General features: G+C 37.3%; 1 protein-coding gene across 1 annotated transcript in view; it reads left to right on the plus strand.

Moving 5' to 3' along the window:
- Positions 1-21455, plus strand: part of grid2 (glutamate receptor, ionotropic, delta 2) — a 535908-nt gene that overhangs the window by 310725 nt on the left and 203728 nt on the right. The window contains exon 4 of the mRNA XM_062417751.1: positions 11851-12056. Within this exon, the coding sequence (XP_062273735.1) occupies positions 11851-12056 (206 nt within the window). The remainder of the gene's footprint in view (positions 1-11850; positions 12057-21455) is intronic.

The following is a 21455-nucleotide window of genomic DNA, read 5'->3' on the forward strand; positions in this document are numbered from 1 at the left end:
CAAAAGAGCTATTCTGAAAGTGGAATGCCTGTTGTATTGCCAGTCTTTTATACAAACAACACTGACATTTCAGACAAATGCACTTTGTTTAATAGAATTGGAAGTGAGTGACAATGATAAAAGTCCTTAAACAAAACCAGAGGTAAATATTTCACTTTAAGTTGACATAAGGGATGATAATTATGTGAGAAATACAGCTCATCTATTTTGATACTGTAGGCTTTTTGAACATTTTTTGAAGCATACAACTATTCACCTTGCAGTGATGACATAATGTCACATATCAGCTAGGGTGGTCAATGGACCAAACCCCCTAAAACGTCCACCTGTTGTTGTTGTTATTTGCATGCTTAGTTTATATTTTGTGCTATCTGTACTTATACATATTTTAGCAGATCTTTATGAATTTGATATGAAATCAAATTCAAGCAAACTGCTGCCCACCTCAAAATACAGCCCCACTCATATCACCACTCATATGCCCTGTTGGTCATGTACTCCATAGATGCTGCAGTATCCTGGTTATGTGCTGTGTGCTAAAGATGTTGTGAGTTGGAGTTCAGGTTATAACCCATCTCCGTAGTCATTAAACAACTCTCTCACCTTGCATATAGTGCACTGAACACTGTGTGCTGTCTAATGAAGCAGGTTAATGGTTTAAAACAAAATCTCCCTCCCTCCTATCTTAAATCTTCCTGCTAACAATTTGCTCATTATCAAGTCATACCTTCCTTTTTATTCACATCACACTCTGAAAGGTGTGAAAATGTCACCCATTAATCTTCATACAAATAATAAGAATGGTACCCCATTGTGTCTGCTGATGTTACAGTGAAAATTGTCACCTCACCTTGTTGCGCCTGCCCCTTTGTAGAGGTGGACAAAAAAAAAAAAACTTGACAGGGCAGATAGGAATGCAGCATTTAATGAGCAGAGAAAAGGGTAATAACAATAGAAAGAAAAAAAATGAAAATGAGAAAGGAATAATAGGCACGGAATACAGGAATGCTTAAGGCTTTCAACAAAATGTAATCACTAAAAAGATGTTATGTGAAATATAGAGGATATGCAAAATCTGATTTTGAATAGCTCACATGTAGACTTTTAACGTTTAAAAAAGTATAGGCTTTTCTTCTGCAAGTGTCTGATGGGGTGTCTGAAATTTGAAATGTCATGGTTTCGCTTTAAGAAGACACATTGTAAGTAAAGTCCTAGTGTGCTCTCTGTGTGATTCCTATACAAAGCCTGGGAAAAAAAGGGCACAGCAACAACTGGGGGGAGGGTACTTTTCTTTTTCAGATGTCTTGACTTACACTACATTAAGAAATACTGAATCTGACAGGCAAGTGTGAAATTATATAGTGATCATTTTTCCCTACTCATGGTCATTGGCTGGACAGTTAACCATCAGGGGCCCATATACTACTGTACTGTATGTACAACACCTGACACTGACCCACAGTGGCATGCGTGATACACCTAAATCTTGTAGATTCAGTTTTTTATGTCTTAGTTTAATCTGGCATCTCTCATTAGTGAGTCAGTTGTTTAAATGTTATCAGCTCAGCTGGTAGCCTAAAGTTTTATTTTATGGAAGCTGATGACTATCAGAACAAATGTTGGATCGGTCATAAAACTTCCCTAAGGTGTTATCACTGTTTTTAAGACTACCAGACCAATGAAATATAAAACCTTTTGGCTATCTTACAGAAGACTAGGCTAGTTTGGTGTTACTAGGCAGGGGAGTCACAACTAAACTATCATTGCTAACAGTTTAGCTGGCTACAGTGCAATGAAAATTATGTTAGCTGTATAACTTCTGCTCTGCTCATATCATGTACACATAACTTGGTACTTAAACAGACATATATACACCTGGTTTTCCAGGTTCAGCATGACAGGAAGCTGTGCCACTGCTTCACCTTTAACCCCTTTACCAGTAAAAAAATAAATAAATATATATTTGTATACTTTTTTCGTCACACTGACTGCCTGTATGAGCTAGCGTTTGGTATAGAAAACCTGTAGAGAGATGGATGTATAAAAGGATATATGGATATCTTAGTATAGCTATAGTGAAACCAAGAGTCGCTGTGGGGTGGTGGGGAGGCTGGTGGGAGGTGAAAAAGAAGGTAAAAAATACATAAAAGTAATGCCAAGAAAGACATAGGAAAGTTGATGATAAAGGCAGATTCAGAGGAATGGAGGTAAACAGGTACCTCATAAACTAAACACCAAAGATACAAGTTGTATACAGAGAGGTCATGTCTTATTTCTTCTCCGGAGTAAAATCATTCAGAGAGCAAAAGAGAAAAAGAGATAAAAGAGATTGCGAATATAAAAGGAAAAACCGAAACAGTAAAGCAGAGGGGACATAGTGACAGAGATCTGAAGGCATAGCAGATTTGGTTGGGCAGAGCAGATATAGTCAGGCAAGCAGATATACAGAAAAAAAACTAAAAGTGTGTAAAACCTTTTTTTACAAAATGTGCGACCCCAGAGCCAGGGAGCGCAATGCAAAACCCCCTTGGAGTGGGCCAAAAGAAAGACGTGAATTGCAGATTGACCCTAGAGCCATGATTTGACCCTGAACTAGAAAGGTGGAGGCTGGGGTGGTTGAGGCAAGCTTTGCCAGCAGCAGTGTGAGCAATGGTGTAGCTAGATCAGTGTAGGTGGGAGTCATATTTAAATGGACCGCCTTGTGGTGAGTATGGCTGTGATTGGCGTGTGACTGATAGGTGTTCTGATTCAATCAGTGGCTGTCAGCTGATTACAGCTGACACAGCAATCTTTCTTTTTTTGTATGTTTCCTGTGATGTAAATAAGAAGACTATTTTAATGTATTAAAACACAAATTATATAATAAATGAGCCCAAAACTGCAGTCCAAATAATAATAAAAATAATAATAATAATAATAATAATAATAATAATAATAATAATAATAATAATAATAATAATAATAATAATAATAATAATAATAATAATAATAATGCATTTTGTCCAACAGCCCCAGCAGAGCCTACACAAGATGCAGCCACATCCAGTGGTCATTAAACATTAGAAACCAGAATACTTGTTTTGGAGAAGAATTTGCTTGTAGCTCAAATGTTTCAGTCCAACTGACTACTGATCATCAAATAGATTAATCAAAGAAAGAAACAATGAAAGAAAGAAATGACCCAGGTACTGTAAGTAAAGAAAAGTTTAGACACTTAAGATCCATGAAAGGCAGTGAAGAGAATTTGTGTGGGGTGTGAGGGATTAAAAGCCACAGAAGATTTGCAGAGATGGGTAAGGTGATGCACACCTAAAAGGTGCCAAGCCTTTTATGGAGTGTTGTTTTTTTTTTTTTTATAAGTGATGGTTAAGCTCTCTGCAGAGACTCTTGGAATGTGAAGCCTGGGGCTTTGAGAAAAAAAAGAATGAAAGAGAGTAAGAGAAGAAGGGGAAATAAAGCAAGTGGATGGAGATAGAGACTTAGCTCTGGAATAATAGACAATTTAGAGAGTGATAGGCAGTCAGGAAGACTACTGATGCTTTATGGCCTGAAACATTTTATTTCCAATATGGAGGTAAACTTCCAAAGTTTAGGTTCAGATCCCTAGGGCTGGGTACCTGAACATTTTCAGATGTCATGACTTCAACTGAGAAATTAATTATTTTGTCCTAGGCTTAAGGGAAATAGGCCTGCATTCCATTTTGACGCTCAGTCCATATGTTAAGAACCATTGCCTTTGAGCCATAAAACAGTGAAATGCCTGGGGCGGGGATAAGGACAGCCAGAGGAACAGGCCAAGGGGAAAAATAAAACAAAGAGATAAGGGTGTTGGTCTAACAACAGAAGAAAACTGGGTGGAGATTACATGAGAGACAGTTGCACAGAAAAACACAGTTATCAACTTTACTAAGCTGTGCACCAATACATTGATGTTGTATGATTTTCTTCCTCCTCAAAAGTACCAAGTTGTGTTTATTTACAAATAAAATGCTTTCAAAATGCTTTTTATTATATTGAGCAGGGTTAATTATATTAATTGTTCAATGTCTATTCAGTGTTTTAAAATAATATAACATAAATTCCAAGTGGCTTTGTATGTGGCAATCTTTGTATTTTAATTTATTTGAATGATTAATATTTAATATATCAGACTAAAGTGAGAGAATAGCTATTGAGACTGCCTCACTTTATGAAAAAAGGACTGTTCATTCACTATTCATTACAGTAGCAGTTTTTGAAGTCTACATGCTGTATTTTGGTCATTAAATGAACTACAGTAGTAATTCAAGTTTAGATCATGTTTCTAAAACAATGCCCTTTACAAGTGAAAAAAACAAAATACTGTAAAAATTTCTACCTGTTCTGCCATTTATTGAAATGAAATTTTCTGTGGCCTCGACCTGATTTGTCATGTAAATCACTCACACATTAAATGGAAGAAAAGCGATGCGAGGTCATACCCTACTCTACTCCTGCTCCAGCTTGCCTTGCAACTTGAGCAAAACTAATTAATGTCAACTTAGTGATTAAAATACATGTCAAATATAATAACTTTATGAACTGTGTTCCTCCTATTTTTTAGCACTAATCCTGAATTATTACACATTTTAACCATTTCAATAATTTTAGAAATAACATTTCACATGTATTTATTTTATTTTTAATCATGGACTGAAAACACAGTATTAATTTTGTACACACATGTTTTTATAATAGAAATAAAATGTAAGTGATCTCACTTCTATATTATCTCCACCAATAAAATTGTTAATCACACTAGCAGTATGAAACTAGACCTGTTAAGCTTGTAATATAACACCATGAAGACACAGTGCAAAAGTACTCAATTAGCAAATAAAATAAACAAGCAATATTTTGCATCTCAAGTTTTTTGTATTCAAAGTAAACACCACAGAAAACAGATCAACTGTTGATGCAGTTATAACAGCCCTGCACACAGCCCTTACACATCTGGATCAGCAGAACACATACCAAAGGATGCTGTTTGTTTATTTTAGTTCTGCCTTCAATACCATAATCCCACACAAACTGGTTCAAAAACTGAAAAACTGAGCAACTGCTTGAACGGTGTACTGTGGTAATGGATACTGGACTTTCTTAGCAACAGACCCCAAAATGTCAGAATGGAATACCGCACTTCATCAACCCTGATCCTGAGCACCAGAGTGTGTCCTCAGTCCTCTCATCTACTCCCTCTTCACACATAACTGCTCATCCATTCACTCCTCAAACACCATCACCAAATTTGCTGATGACACCACCATAGTAGGACTTATAACCAACAACAGTGAGACAGCATACAGGGAGGAGGTTCAACATCTGGCGGAGTGGTACTTCCACACCAACCTGGACCTTAACACTTAAAAAACAAAAGAGATGCTGATAGACTTCAGGAAATCACAGCGCACTGAGCACTCTGCCCTCTGCATAGAGGGAGGAGGTAGAAAGGGTAGCGTGTTTCAAGTTCCTAGGAGTCTACATCTCTGCAAATCTTATGTGTTCCACACGCATCTCTCACCAGGTGAAGAAGTCCTAGCAAAGACTTAACTTCCTCAGGAAGATTAAACATGCCCACCTCCCACAACAACTATTGACAGACTTTTACGGTGCCATCATGTAATGCCTCCTGACCTACTGCTAACCCTAACCCATGACTCAATTTATTTATCGATGTCTCAATTTATTTATTTATTTTTGATGAAGAGCCACAGCCTGACTTACATTGTGTTTTAACAATGACAATACAGATCTATCTATCTATCTAACTTGGAAACTGCATCATGGATCCCCGTGCTTTTCATGGCAAGACCAACCCTACTCTGCCTCTGATGGGCTTACACTCATATGCTTACTCTAATCCTAACCAGCCTTATTCCTCATGCCTATAACTAACTAACCCAAGAAACAAAGGCAAGAAAAAGTAGCCAATCAGAGGCAGATTAGAATAAGTTTTGCCAAGAAAAGCCAAGATGTTTTGCCAAGATGGATCCCAGTGTGGGATCCATCCATCCATAACACCTCATCAGCCCCCTTGCCCCTTGTCCACTTTTATTTAATTATGCAGTGGTTGGAGTTAGGCTCAGACCTGGTGGTGAAGTTACATGTTAAAGGCTTCAGGCAGGGAGGGCAAGATTGAAACAGAGCAGAGGGATGGGAAGGAGAAAGGCCAGAACCTGTGAAGTCAGATGTCAAGTGTAAGTATACAATCCCAAACTTTGGTATTTTCTCTACTATTCAAAGATGGGGCAGATTTGCAAGTCAAGCAGAGGTGGTGCGAAAGGTAGAACAGGGAGGCTCTGACAGACAACCACAAAGCTACATAGACAGAATCTCATTTGCAGATGTTTGATGTTTCCCCGTATTCCACACTCAGGGGAATCCCATCTAATACTGAATGTGTTAAAACCACCTCCTGGGCTGTTGGTCCATTTTATTTCTTCACAGTACAAAGTTCTTATCAATGTTTTCTCCTCCCTCGAAAGGAGTGTTCCTGGGGCAACAAAAACTTTGTTTATGTTTCCCATAATTATTTCTGTACTAGTATGGAATTCCTTAAAATTGTTTACATTGTCTTGGACAATAATGTTTATATTTTTTACAGCATATTTTGGTAATGTATGTATGTGTATAAAGAAACAGTGGTGTTCCCTTTAATAGCCGTTACATTTTAGTGTCTGGGTTTGCTTAAAAACCCTTATCAGCATGAAAAGGAACCAACATTTACTATAGTCTCCAGTGTCAAACTGATGGACATTACACATTACACAGAGCCTGTTTTCCAGAATGGAAGAAAAGCTTCAACTTTACACACTCCTACAATGAGATTCGGCCCAAGAGAACAAGAAAACAAATGGCGGTTTCAGATGAAAAGCCAAGGAGAGAGAGAGAGAGAGGGTTAGGGGGAAAGCAAGTAAGGGAGACAGGAACAGAAGTTTCTGAACAGAGTACCACTGAGCTGGTCGGTACATGCAGGTGAAATCCCTCCATGCTTTTGGCTGTTACACTACATTAATTCTAGCTTTCACTTTGAGCCAGGGACTTGGAGGACAGAGGAGAAAGAAAGGAAGCCTGACTAATGGGGGGAAGGGAAACTGCACAGACCTCTACCTTGTTTTCTAAAGAATTATGGGAACCATTCCATTTGATTGGGTTTTCTTTGTAAAATACCTTTTCAGTTCCACATGTATAACACTTGAAAAGCAATCATCTGCAGTGGTGTATCGCAAGGTAAGAGAGATAGTTCTAAGAAGACCATCAGTATGCTTAATGTGAATATCTATTCATCCTCATAGAGGTATGGCTCTTATATCATTCAGTTCCCTTTTATGCTCGTTATCAAGAAAGGCAGATGTAACAGTGGAATGCTGCAAAAATTAATTTTACAATAAACACAGTAGTACACAGTATGAATGCAGCTGAAGAAAACCCAGTGTTTTGTGTGTTGGACTAATATACCATTGAGCTTGTAAACTAAAAGAAGGAATGGGAAATGACACAGTATACAAAACCTGAAGTGGCCATTTAGACACTATAAAAGTTTTTATAAATGTTGCAAAAACCACTTAGATGACAGGGAATAGCATGGCAGCAGTAGTACAGTCATCTCTATTAGATGAGGATGAAGAGGCCCGGGACTGTGGGGATGCACAGTATGTCTTTGCATGGCAGAGTCAGAAGGAGTGGCTGAGTAAGGTGACAGCACTTGGGGAAAAAGCTGTTGAGATGATGGCTGATCATGGTGTTAATGGACCGGTACTGTTTCCCAGAGGAATGTTTCTCAAACAGATGGTTGCCTGGGTGGGCAAGGTCGGTGGCAATTTTACTCAACTTTTTTATCCGCTATGGTGTCCTGACGCTCCTTGATGGAAGGCAGCTGACAGTCAATGATCCGCTCAGCAGTGGGGAACACATGCTCAAGCCTTGTCCTTTGAACAGCAGGAGGCAGGACTCAACCGAACATTGATGGAGGGAATGAGCTTTTGACTATTAATGTGTAAAATTGGACCAGGATATGTTCACATTTGAAAGTCAATGAGGTTTTTTTTTTTTTTTTTTGAAGTGATGGTCATATAACATTCCTGCACTGGATGTCTCACACATTGCCACTCCATAATCACCATATATTCTCTAAATACCCATCTACATTGCTGAAGACCTGTAAGGACGATTGTTGTTTATTATAATTAATTAATTACTATGTTGTGACTTTTAATATGAATGTAATTTTTCTCATGAGGTTTCAATAGGTTACACAGAGTGAGACAGCTGGGTTTGTTTTTAAAGCTCATTATTAAGAGTGGAGTAAGGAAAATGACACACAACCTGTTGTATAAGCCATGGTGGAGAAACAATTGATGATTGCAAATAAAGCCAGACCAACCCTTTAGTCAATCAGCAGGCAAGCAGATATAACAAGAATGGCTGACAGGCAAACTAACAGGTAGCTGCAAGGCGACAAATAGGGCTATACAGTAATACATGTAGACATGCATAAAGCACAGACAAACAGGCATATTGGTAAGCGCGTGTTGGTGAAAAATGGACTGGCACAAATTAATTTGTTATGTAAAACAAAAACAGGATCAAGCATAACATGCAAGAAAAGGAATAAGCAACCGAGTGATGTGCTCTTTGGGTTCTCTACATGATTAAATTGCTTCTTGCTCTGGTGACAAAAGCTTTTTGATTCTGTTGATTTACAAAGCTTTCTTACCAGAGAGACCATAAATCAGACAATGTTAAATGTTCATTGATTATAAACAGCAGTGGCTTTGCTGTGATAAATATAGAGATTTAAGAAGTATGCTTACATTTGCTTAGACTGGTAAATTTATAGTGCACAGTGTGTGTGTGTGTGTGTGTGTGTGTGTGTGTGTGTGTGTGTGTGTGTGTGTGTGTGTGTGTGTGTGTGTGTGTGTGTGTGTGTGTGTGTGTGTGTGTGTGTGCGTGCGCGCATAATCATGCATCTTTCTGACTGAGCTTACTCTGGTGTTTATGGATGAGGACAGGAAAGTCAATGTGATTTTGCCTTTATTATGGTAAAAGACAAAGCCATTGTAAACTCAAGCATAGACATTTTATTTCTTGTGGGAACAAAAAGCATGTTTGAAATGAAGCTCTGTTAAATAACTGAGCTTCATTTAAGCCGTGTGATGATTTTTCTTCCTACAATCTTTAGGTAAATGAGGACTTATATAAACTATATGCCCCATACTCCACATTGTCATAATTTTATATTAGCCTCTCTGACGGCACAGTATGTATGTAGTGATATGTGAGCCTCTCACTTTCTCTGTTTTATTACAATTGATTTATGAGTTATGTAGCTCGTTAGGAAACACAGCACTGGTGATAATGATTGTGTTGTCAATGATAACAAAGTTATTACTATGTTATCATTGACTAATTACTACTATTACTACTAATTGATCTTACTGCTAATTAATTATAGTAATTAGATTTGACTGGCTTGATAACTCTGTGCTGCTGTAAAGATTAGAGAAATTGTGTTTGGTCATTAAGGATTCCATCACTGTTTGCCAATCTAACTTTCTCATCATCCCACACAAACACATACTGTAGATGCAAAGACACAACAACAATATCACAATTAGTAGATAAACTGAGAGGTGACACAGGTCCACTGAAACAATATATTTGATGTTTAGGTGACTATAAGTTAATAAAAAAAATCAAATGTAGCACCCATATTCTACTCTTTATTGTGCAAACAAATGTAAAACATGCACATCTGTAATGCATGCACAAATATGTAGAGACATACACACAGGTCTGTTGCTGCTTTAACCCTGTTGTAAACAGACTGTCTGCAGTGCTTTTACCCTGCATACTGCATATGTAATGTATGCCTGGGTTGCTGTTTACATAGGTGGGACAAATGCAGTGCAGAAGCAAAGAAATTGAGAGAGAAAGAATTTAACTTCCTGCCACAAACTACTGTTAGTTTACTGTCATGTTGCTGTTGCTGAGCCATTTCATGTCCATTTCCTAAGTATGGGGAATAGAATTGATGTGATACTGTATCGGGAACACACAAACTTGCTGTCCAAAATCTCTGCCGCTGCCCTAGTTTGACCTTGTGAGCTGAAAGTCTGTGTGATATTCTTAGTCAGTGGCATGTGTTTAAGTGTTTGCGTGCAGTGTATTTGATTTGTTTGTCTTTTTTTCTAAATACATTTTTTTCATAATCAATGGGGTTTTATGGTGACTCTCCTCTTAATACATTGTTACCTAGACAATTTGGCGTTAATGCAATCACACCATCGCCCTCTGGCCCTTAACGAGTCTCATCAATCCAGTTAATTGCTCCTCCATGACACTAGCAATGACGGTAGTGTCATCCGTTTTTCACATCAAATATATCATTAGGTACTTGTTTTACATAACTACACACACACACACACACACACACACACACACACACACACACACACACACACACACACACACACACACACACACACACACACACACACACACAGAGACACGAACACAAACACAAGCACACACTTAGATCATTAGCAGTGGTCTCAACCAAAGTGCCTTAATTAGGATTACCTTGACCTGCAATGTACCTCATTAACAATGGGAGAGTCCAGGCAGTGAAAACACTGACCACAGCATCCTGGTGTTATTATCATGCAAAAATAATTCCTAATATACTGTAGATAATTACAGTGGTTTGTGGCTTTAATGGAAAACTCTTAACAATATCATGAGTTATTTGTTCTCTCAGTGTCCCGGAAGGAATATATAATGGATTCAGCTAAAGTGGGACACTTTTTTTATTTCTATTGCACCCGTTCTAACAGCACATATATTCAACACAACAAAATAATCTCTCCCCCATTTGTTTATTCAAAGTTAAAAAAGGGAAAGTAAACAAAAGCCAACTAAAGTCCCTTTTGAGTCACACAACTCCTAATAAAGCAACCATATAAGACAGAAAATGTGTGGTCCAACTTATTATTATTATTATTATTATTATTATTATTATTATTACAGTCATCGTTATGATTATTATTATTAATGGAGAAGTTAGAGGCCATGAAGTTTCTATAGTTTTCCCCTTTTATTTTTGTCTAGCAGCTGATAAGGTAGAGTGTCATGAGCATAACCTAACACACACACACACACACACACACACACACACACACACACACACACACACACACACACACGTTCATATAACGGATTTAATTATCTGTACCTTTCTAAAAATGCAATGCTACTATATGTCTGATGATATTGGTAGTTTTGTCTATCAGTATCAATAAATCAAAGTATGTGCATCAACAGACCTTTCTGCCAAAAACACATGCCTCCCACTTTCAGTGAGTCACAACCACATCCTTTTGTTTTCATGTCTATGTTTTTGGCTTGTACATGCAAGTTTCTAGAAAGAAGTGCATTCAGCTCTGACAGATGGATTGTATTCACAAAAAGAGCCTTAGCTCATATTAATACAAAGAAGGATCAAATCTGAGTAATACAAAAGCACTGATAGCAAGAAATCACTGCCAGTAAGGGCTCGTGAAATTAAATATGTACTGAGCCTTGTCATGCAGGAAGGGAGATAACCAGTCAACTATAGAATATGGTGTACAATGATCGGTGATGGTCTTAAGATTTGTTCTAAAAATGTGTGTATGTGCAAGTGTATGTGCAGTGCTGTATGTCTGTCGCTTGTCAACCATCTATAGTGTCTAGTATTTTTCTGCATCATTCTTGCAGATAAAATACATACAGCATGGGCCTTTTAAAGGGAAATATGTTGTGACCTTTCTTCCTCCATTTCTATTTCTCCAGATATTCGTGGTATTGAGGATTTCTTGGATCGGACCTCTCAGCAGGGAATGGATGTGTCCCTTCAGAAGGTGGAATCTAACATCAACATGATGATCACTAGTCTGTTCAGAACTATGCGAGTGGAGGAACTGCATCGCTACAGGGATACACTACGCAGAGCAGTGCTGTTCATGAGCCCAGCTACTGCCAAGGCATTTATCACTGAGGTAAGGAGTTTGCTTTTTGGTCCTACATTTTCCATATAATACGAGTAAAAGACACAGGAGTGCAATCTTTTAATCAAGTCAGAAATCTTAAACTTTAAATAAGATACAGTAACTTTCTTATGTTACTAAATACACTGAGACAATCATAGAAAATAATGGTGTAGGTATAGGGCTTGATTCCTTGATCATTTAACATAATATATCAGCACAGCAACTTCTCTTCCAGAGGAAAGCAAGCAACACTAATGTGTGGTTAAAATAAAACTAAATAATCAGATAGACTCTGTGGATGCATCACTCTGTGATTTGAACTATATGTATGAAATCCTACAAAACACAAAGCCTTTTTAATGTAGGCATTATATAACACTCGTCAGAACTCAGTTTACTACAGATAGAACACAAAAGTCTCTGTTTTACTTGACAGTTGTGTATTTAAGACTATTATGTGTGTTTTAAAGGGATTTCATCTCAAATGGCTACACATGTATTAATCATGCCATCAGACTCATGGATGCTTTTCTGACTTAAGTAATCCTCTTTGTGTTTCCTCGAGTTAACCAAATCAGCTAAATTGCAGCAGTAGTTCCTTTCAAGTCCAGTGTAGTATTATTCATGATGTCTTGAACATGGCATGGCACTCATAAACTTTTACATTGAAGATAGGGAAATTGCTCTCCCTGTGTCGAGTTAAGTTAAGTCAGTATTTGTTTAGGGTGCACAGTCACACACAAGGTTCATGGGAAACATTGCATTAGCACAAGATATGTATATAATGTGATGAGTTTCAACTACCCCCTGCCCACACTTACACACAAGTACTCAAGCACACATATACTCACACATTTCATCACCCCCTACAGTCTTGCTCTTTATCTCGGAAGAAGACAATTAGGGGAGTTCCTTTTGCTCTTATACATAAATGATATGGAGGTCATGGTTGAAAGCAATAGGCTCTAGCATTAGTTATGAATTCCTAATTTGAAGGGGTAGGATGGGGCTTAATCCCATGTGTCATGTTCTCATCTCAGTTTAATTAAAAGTGACCTCGGAAAGAGCAATCACAATCTAATTTGGTTGGAGGCGTGACAGAGAGGGGGTGAAAGATGGGGTGTTATTGTGTGTCTGCTGAGTGTGTCAGTGTCAGTATTTGTTTTTTATTGCACTTCTGTGGGTATGTGTGTGTGTGTGTGTGTGTGTGTGTGTGTGTGTGTGTGTGTGTGTGTGTGTGTGTGTGTGTGTGTGTGTGTGTGTGTGTGTGTGTGTGTGTGTGTGTGTGTGTGTGTGTGTGTGTGCGCGCATGCACATGTGTAGTCCTAGCCTTGGAAGTATAGCACTAAACACACTGAAGTTTCTGGCCACAAGACTGTGACAATTTGTTTCAAGGTCTCACATGCTTTGAACGTGCTATGGAAATCTTTAAAGCTGCTTTTAATTGATTTTTGACCACTAGGGAGCAGAAAGACTCCAAAACAAACTCACTCTACTAAACATTATAGTAGGTACGAAAGGTCAAAGTTGAACCAGAAAATCAGTCAACACAATCAAATCGACATTTAAGAAGTATGGATTGAGAAATAATTTTAATCTTGGCATTTACAATGTTACAATTTCATTTAGGGCTTTGATGCTTTTATCGAGAGCTTCTTATACATGGGAGTTAATATAACACAGGCAAGGATCTAGTCAGGAGCAATGTGAGCAAGTGCCATAAAGCTAAATTCAAGTCCAGTAGGATATAAGTGCCAACAGGCACTCATAAAAATTTACATTGAAGATAAAGAAATTGCTCTCCCTGTGTCTCTCTGTCGAGTTAAGTCAGTATTTGTTTAGAGATAATGCATAGGAGCTTTATTTTCTCTTTTCTCCCTCAAATAAATGTTATGTGGGTGCTGTGTGATTATCAAACTGCTTGTGTACTTGCCCTATTGGATTCCTTTTTAACAATATTGTAGCATCCCAATAAATAATATTTATTGTATATTTATTATATATTTTTAAATCAAATTTTACGGAGAGAGCAACATTAAGACAGATCATGGTCATTATCTATGTCCCTTTACACAAGATTTATCTGACTGACCACCCCAAAACAATAGGCACTGGTTTTAAACAGAAAATAATAAAGTGTCTGGAGAAATGAAAAAATACTGAAAAAAGGACTCAGAACATTCAGAAAATGGCTATCGAATGTATCCTCACACATGCATTTGTTCTTTGAGATCTGATCTACTGTACAATAGGTGTGGAAAATTGCTTTGGCTATTATATAATTGAGAAGTGTCTGCCTCCATTTTAGTGTGTGACTGGAACCCAAATTAGTTTTCTAGAGTTTCTCTCTCTCCCTTGGGAACGTTGACAAAGAAGTCATTTAATGCAATTTAGTCAGACATCAAGTGGAAAGGGATTTCTGAGATGAAGTGTCAGGAGATGTTAAAGATTGGTGGATAAGACTGATGATCACATATCTCTCTCTCTTGTCTTGGAAAGATGGTGAGAAAGCAGGGAAAGAGATATGCAGACACACACACACAGAGAGAGAGAGAGAGAGAAAGAGAGAGAGAAAGAGAGATTTTTCTCTATCAGTTATTTGTGAGGTCATTTGTCAAAGAGAGCACCTCCCATCCAGATGCACGGCCCTGATGTTAGATGTGAACTGAAATCTGTTCCAAATTTACTAGACATGGAGGGAGAAAAGAGAGAAACAGGGAGACCTAAACCCACAGTTTTGGATAGCAACACAAGGGTGTGCTTGCTGAATTTAAAGGACTGGTGTGTAATATTTGGGGGATCTATTGGTAGAGATATTGGCAGAAATGGAACATATTATCCATAAGAATGCCCTCATTAGTGTGTAATCCCATGAAAATAAGAATTATTGTGTTTTTATTACCTGATAAACCCTTTATATCTACATAGGGAGCAGGTCCTCTTTCACAGAGCCTGCTATGTTTCACCGCCATGTTTCTACTAAGCAAACCAAACACTGGCTCTACAGATGGCCTTTCACATTTTTTGTGAGATTTTGTCCACTGTAGGTTCTCCTAAACTTTTGGAAGAAGGGGAGGGGTATTCAGTTGGTTGCAATTTGCAACCTCGCCACTAAATGCCCCTCAGTCCTACACACTGGTCTTTTAAGAGTCATATCCTGTTCGATTGGCAGATTGACTAACAGAGTTACTCACGTTACTGGATGGCTGCATCTATAAAAGAAGGCACAAGGAACACTATAAATGCAAGAAAGAATGGTTTTAAGCCATACCCTGACGACAGATAGGAGTTGTCCTGAGCATGTTGGCTCATCTCTCCCTTTTTGTGACTTTATTGTGAGTCTCTGTCCCTGCTTTTCTGTGATTTGTGGGTTTTATGTCCCTGTTTATGTGAGCTCAGCAGGAATATACGATTGTCCGTACAATGTCTTCTGCCATGCACATCCATGTATTTCACAAGCACATGGATATACCATGTGCTCAGAACCAACATGCTCGTTAAATTCCCTGCATTATTTAACACATTCTTGCTCTGATGCCTATTTTTCAGTCTAGTACATCTGGGTGAGTGTACCAGCCACTGCCAACAAGGGTACATACATCTCCCTATTCCGCCCACTTCATGTAGACAGGGGACCAAAGTGGGTTTCTTGCCTTGGGACCATTGTCTTATTAAAAATATTACTTGTCATGAGTTGTGAATGGCTTTCTGGGCCTATACAGCTTGTAAAGGACCAATAACATGATGAGAAAATGAAAATAATTTCAATTGCTGCTGTGAGATTTTCTTACGCTTGGGATGCTCAGTTACTGGAACACGAAGCATACAAAAGAGCTAATGTACAGTAATCATATGGCATTGGTATAAAGTCATTCATATTCATACTCTAACCATGAATTATGCATTAAACCTACACATGGTGACTATGATCTTGCTGTTGTGTGGGTGATATATTGTTTGGACAATAAGAGAAAGGACAATGAATGGCATTTCTAAATTTCTGCACTGGCAATGCCTAATAGCATTTGAGGAGAGTATTACCAATGAATCTTATGGTACACCAAGACTAAACTGAAAAAGAATATGAATTATAGCGTGCGGCCAGCAAAAGAGCAGCCATTTCACATTCTTACATTTGTAAGACAGCAAATACTGTTGATGATGTGTTTCTATAAACATTGTTCTGTCCATTTGAGTTTCAGTCAATGCTTTTTTTCTGTCCACTCATCATACATTTTCTTGGCATAAGTAGCATGACATAATGAGTGAATCAATGTTATACAGACAAAAGTATTACTACTTGGGAATTAGACAATATTGCCATGAGGCAGAATTTACTCAGTCAGAATTAGTCTTCTATTTATCTCTTTCTCTCTCACACACACAAACGCATACACACACACATATGCGAAGAAGTGGAAAATATGAATTTTGCCATTTGATCCCAATGTGTTAAAGTTTTAAAATGATGCCATTTTGGGACTATTTTCTCTTTAACTGACTTACTTAAAGGACCATCAAACGAGTTGGAATATTATTCCAGAGATGACAGATGTCGCAAATGTAACATGAAGGAAATTATTTTGTGTAAGACATGTTGAATAATGTATTCAAAGAATATGCTGTATCTAATGCAGAAGTTTTTGCCAAAGTAAAGCCTGCACTGTTCACTCTTTCCTGGCAAAAAGAAGAGAATCTTCAAATGATGGTATTAATTTTTGACACGGACAAAAATAATATAAAGTATAACATGCAATGCAGGAAAGACAACAGCATACACAGTCTATTTGTATGTTAGACATTCTACATAATGTGAAATCACCAGCATATACATTTAAATGCACCTTGAACTGTCTGTTTTCTTGCTGTGACTTAGTTACTTCATGGATAGTTTTCCTTTTATTTATGTCTCTCTGATCGTATTTGAGGTCTGTTTTGTTCTTTTGCTGACAGTTCCCCAAAGTCACAGAAATGGTATAGACCTTGTGATCTATGCCCCTCTCCTCTATCTGGAATAGAAAAGGGTTTTTTTTCACTTGGTGAGTGGAATTTTGTTGTCACAGTCAAGGCGGGTGACTGTGCTGGGAGCTATGTTTTTAAAAAGCTGTTGTCATAGCTTCAGGATTGTACTTTTTTTACTTTTTCTCTCTCTTGCTCATTTTGCTCTGTCTCTTACCCCACCAACTCTAGCTTTTTTTTTTTGTTAATCACTCTTATTTCAAACCATATTGCACCATTTCACTTAGTTTCTACTGGCTATATTGCAGTGTTCACCAGATATAAGCTGTCTGCCTAAAACCTATAGAAGTTCTCCCAAAGCAACAAAAATACCAAATGAAAAAAGTCAAATCAAATCAAATTTGAAGTAAGAGTATCAGAGCTACATATACAATTTAACACCAGCTGCAATATGTCTTGCCTTTGACAAAGGTCTGACCTTGAAGGTTCCATCTATTTATGTCTACAACCACAGACAGCTGTGCCAAAGAGAACAAATATTTGAGCCAGAATAGCAGGTGCATTGGTTAAAAGTGGAGGATTTGTTTACTAGCAAGGTCAACAGTGCAGACAAGTGAGCAGAGGATGAAACTCCATAGAAAGGACAAAAATACTCAGTTGCTAATAGTAATGTAATTGTTGAAGAACATGTGCTGCATGCTGTTGTATACAGAAATAATTTTGTGTCAGAGAATGTATGTTTGTAGTTATATTTATTTTGTTAAATAGATGTTTGTCATTATGTGGAATCCAGGAATCTGACATTAACCAGTGCCAAATGTATGTATTGTTAAATGTATTTGTTAGTCCATTCAGGAACCATAATAGTGTTTTAGTATATTGTTAACCAAACTTTATCTTTCCTCCTTCATCACCAGCACCACAAAAGAAAAAAAAAAAAAAAGATCCAGAATATAATAAATGGTGCTGATAGTTTTAAGGTCAAGATTGATTGTCTATTCAAAGACCTGTTTTTACAAAGAAAGAAGCCCAATCATTATATTCTGTATTTTTATTTAGTTCCCAAGTTAAACTTATTCAAAATCTACACTCTTCATTACTTAATATCTGATAGAATACAATGAATGTGAGCTCTGATAGTAATAATTTAAAATGATGTGGCTATTTATGTAGGTTGGGTCATATCTCCAATGCATATTACTGTATGATTTTAATTGCCTTAACAATTCTTCATACTCATTAGCCTAGTGGGAGGGCATCAACAATCTTGAGATATCCCTACTGGAGAGGTACAACAATGTTTTTCATATTCTCTAAGGTCTGCCACATATGAAATTGTTTTTTGTATAAAATATATGTTACTGCAAAAGTGGTTAAATTGACATATATTGTTGCACAACTCAGAAATAAAAGAAGTGCAAAATAAAGTCAAGCTGAAGGGGAGATGATACACCTGAACGCATATACTATCATAATGCAAGGTCCGATTGATCCTGAATTTGAAAGTGGGCGGGGATTCCTCTACATGAATGGGGGAAAAAACAAAGTGTGAATATCATAATACATTGAGGAAATACAGTTTGTAGCACTGTATTTCCTCAATGCATTATGATATTCACAGCGATACAATAAGCTGGTGTATCAAATATGATGGTCTATGATTTACTTTATGGCAGCTTCGGCTGGGATAGTTCCAGAAACATATTTTGTTGTTGTTGTTCTTTGTTTTGTTTTTGTTTTTTTTTGTTTTTTGGGGGGGTTCTGTAATGTTGCTAATTATCTCAACTCATAGCTGCACGAATACAACCAGAGAATGTTTTTTAAATGAGTAAACATGCTTCATTGATCCATTTCAGATGAATATACTTATTTTTATAATATGTGTGTGTATGATTACATGGCTTTCATGAAAGAGTCACCACATTTATTGTTGACCACATGGTGAGCCTTAATTAGCATTTTATTTATTTGCTCCAAAGGGACAGATTTCGGGAAAAAAAGTGAATAGTTCCCACAGCTTTAAACAAACTTTGTGGCTATAGAGAGCTGAAGTCATGACATCATGTCAGCTTAGTCTCTGTTCCACCAGCTTCTGTAACTCGGTGCAATATCTCATTTAGCTTTTCTTTCATCTGTCTTTCTGAAAAGATGAAGCATGTCCCTGGGATTTACTTTCCATTTTCTAAGACTGCTCGGCATCCAGTAGCAGCTGTTATCAGAAATTTAAACCTTTGTTATTTTGACAAAGTTAAATGTTTTCGTTGTGTGCACAAATATGTCTTGGATGACTTTGGACTCATGGAAAACAATGTTTATTAAAGACAGCTAAAAAAACATAAATATTACATACAGTAAACAACAATATTAGGTTGTTTTTCAGCAAACTCTCGTCCTTATCTAAACATAGGAGGTGAGCCACATGACACACGGTTGAGAAAAGTTCTGTTCCGAGCAGGCGGGGAGTTCTGGTCCTCTGAAATGATGCCAACGCGGAAGTAACTTAAAACTGCTTTCTATCAGAATGCCACCAGGGGGCGACCATTTTGGTGTCAAAAGGACTTCTGTCTCTATACAAGTCAATGGAGAATTCACCAACTTCTCACTTGATTTCTAACCTCAGTAAACGTTTTCAAAATGTGTTTATGGTCTCAATCACTACTTTAAAGCCTTCTTCAATGCAGTATGATGTTCATTTGTGAAATTTTGGCCTCCCTGTTTTTATATTTGACGATAAAGCAGGGTATGCATTAGGGTGTGTCTATGTCGTGATTGACAGGTTGATTGGTTCACAGGTTCAGGAAGGCGCCTCTTGCTCCTCCTGATGCCCATATAAGTAGAATCCGTGTTTTTTTTTTACCCGGCATGCACCGGAAATTTTCAAGATGGCGCTGCCCAGATCCGAAACTATTCCCTCCAAGCAGCAGTCCACAAACCAATGGGTGACGTCACGGATGTTACGTCCATTTTATATACAGTCTATGGTTCCAAGGCTGAGAAGTTTTCCCTTTTCTTGTGCAGAATCAGGGAGTTGGTTTGACTTTTCCTCTGTGTTAAACACCTGGGGGTCACCAAGGGTCCCCTTAACAAATTCAACTTAAACTACATCTGCATGATGTCCATTTTCTTAATTTGTCTTCTGTGTTTGTTTTTTCTATAAAATTAGGTAAAATATATATAAATATATCCTGAGGTGATGCTGAATAAAAAAATCATCAAACACTATATGCTATATAAATAAAGTTGTCATTAAATACTAATGTAATAAAATTAACGTCATATTTAACAAGTGCACTGGTGATGGGTTACTACCTGCAGAAAACATATGCAGGTACCTCCACTGTTCTATATTCTCTATTATTTGATGAGATGAGAATGACATCTCATATTTCTAACACATTTTATGCAAACAAACAGTTCAAAAAAGCTCTACTAACCCACCATCTGTGCAGTGTTTATGATAGGAGAGATATTAGAAATTGGCATTCTGTATGGCTGTGTAGCTGTTCTGTGATTGATTCGCCCCTTTATTTGATGTACTGTATATACTACATTTTGCTGTTAGAGCTTGATCAAACAAGAAGCCTTTGATGAAAGAAGCAACTCAGATTTCATAGTTGGCCTTGAATGAGTCAACCAATTAATGGCTACTAAATGGGGAGGATATAGGACATAAGACGATATTTCTGGTTACATGTCTCAGATTGGTGCTCCATGTACAATCCTTTGTCAGTTCAGCCAATTTCTGCTCAAATGCCAAAAAGCAGTTGTTTCCTGCAATTTATTTCAATGAATGCAACACATAGGAGATAGGGAAACAGATCATTTTTGACATTTTAAAAAATTGCCATCACCGCACATCTTGTCTATATTCAGCACATGCACTTTTTATACAGAAGACAGTATTATCTGCAATTTAACATCAAACATGCCTACAGGTATTGTGAGGAAGCAACACTCAAAAGATGTTCTCTCTTATGTGTGAAATCTGCCTTATGCTGAGCAATTTCCTTGGTCATGGGCAATTTTGGTGCAGATCTGATCACCTTTTAAAATACATTTTAATTCATCCTCTGCAATCATCCCTGAGGGGTCAGGATTAGCAGGCTTCTGCTGCTAATGGAGCTTTAAATCAAATGTTCTGATTCTGCCCTGCTCCACTGCCATTGATGAATATGTATTTTCTCATCAACACCCTGTGCATGATTTTTCCACAATTTATAATGAATTGCCTCTTATTCATTTTTTGTTCCCAAGGGCCATGAAATATATGCCTTTGGGAGGCAATGTGGGCTGTCAGTTACAGTCAAAAAAGATAATTTTCTGCAGGACATATTATATTATATTGTATTATATTATATTATATTATATTATATTATATTATATTATATTATATTATATTATATTATATTATATTATATTATATTATATTATATATATTATAGTACTCTT

Source organism: Scomber scombrus, chromosome 4, assembly GCF_963691925.1.
Source record: "Scomber scombrus chromosome 4, fScoSco1.1, whole genome shotgun sequence".
In the NCBI taxonomy this organism is placed as follows: Eukaryota; Metazoa; Chordata; class Actinopteri; order Scombriformes; family Scombridae; genus Scomber; species Scomber scombrus.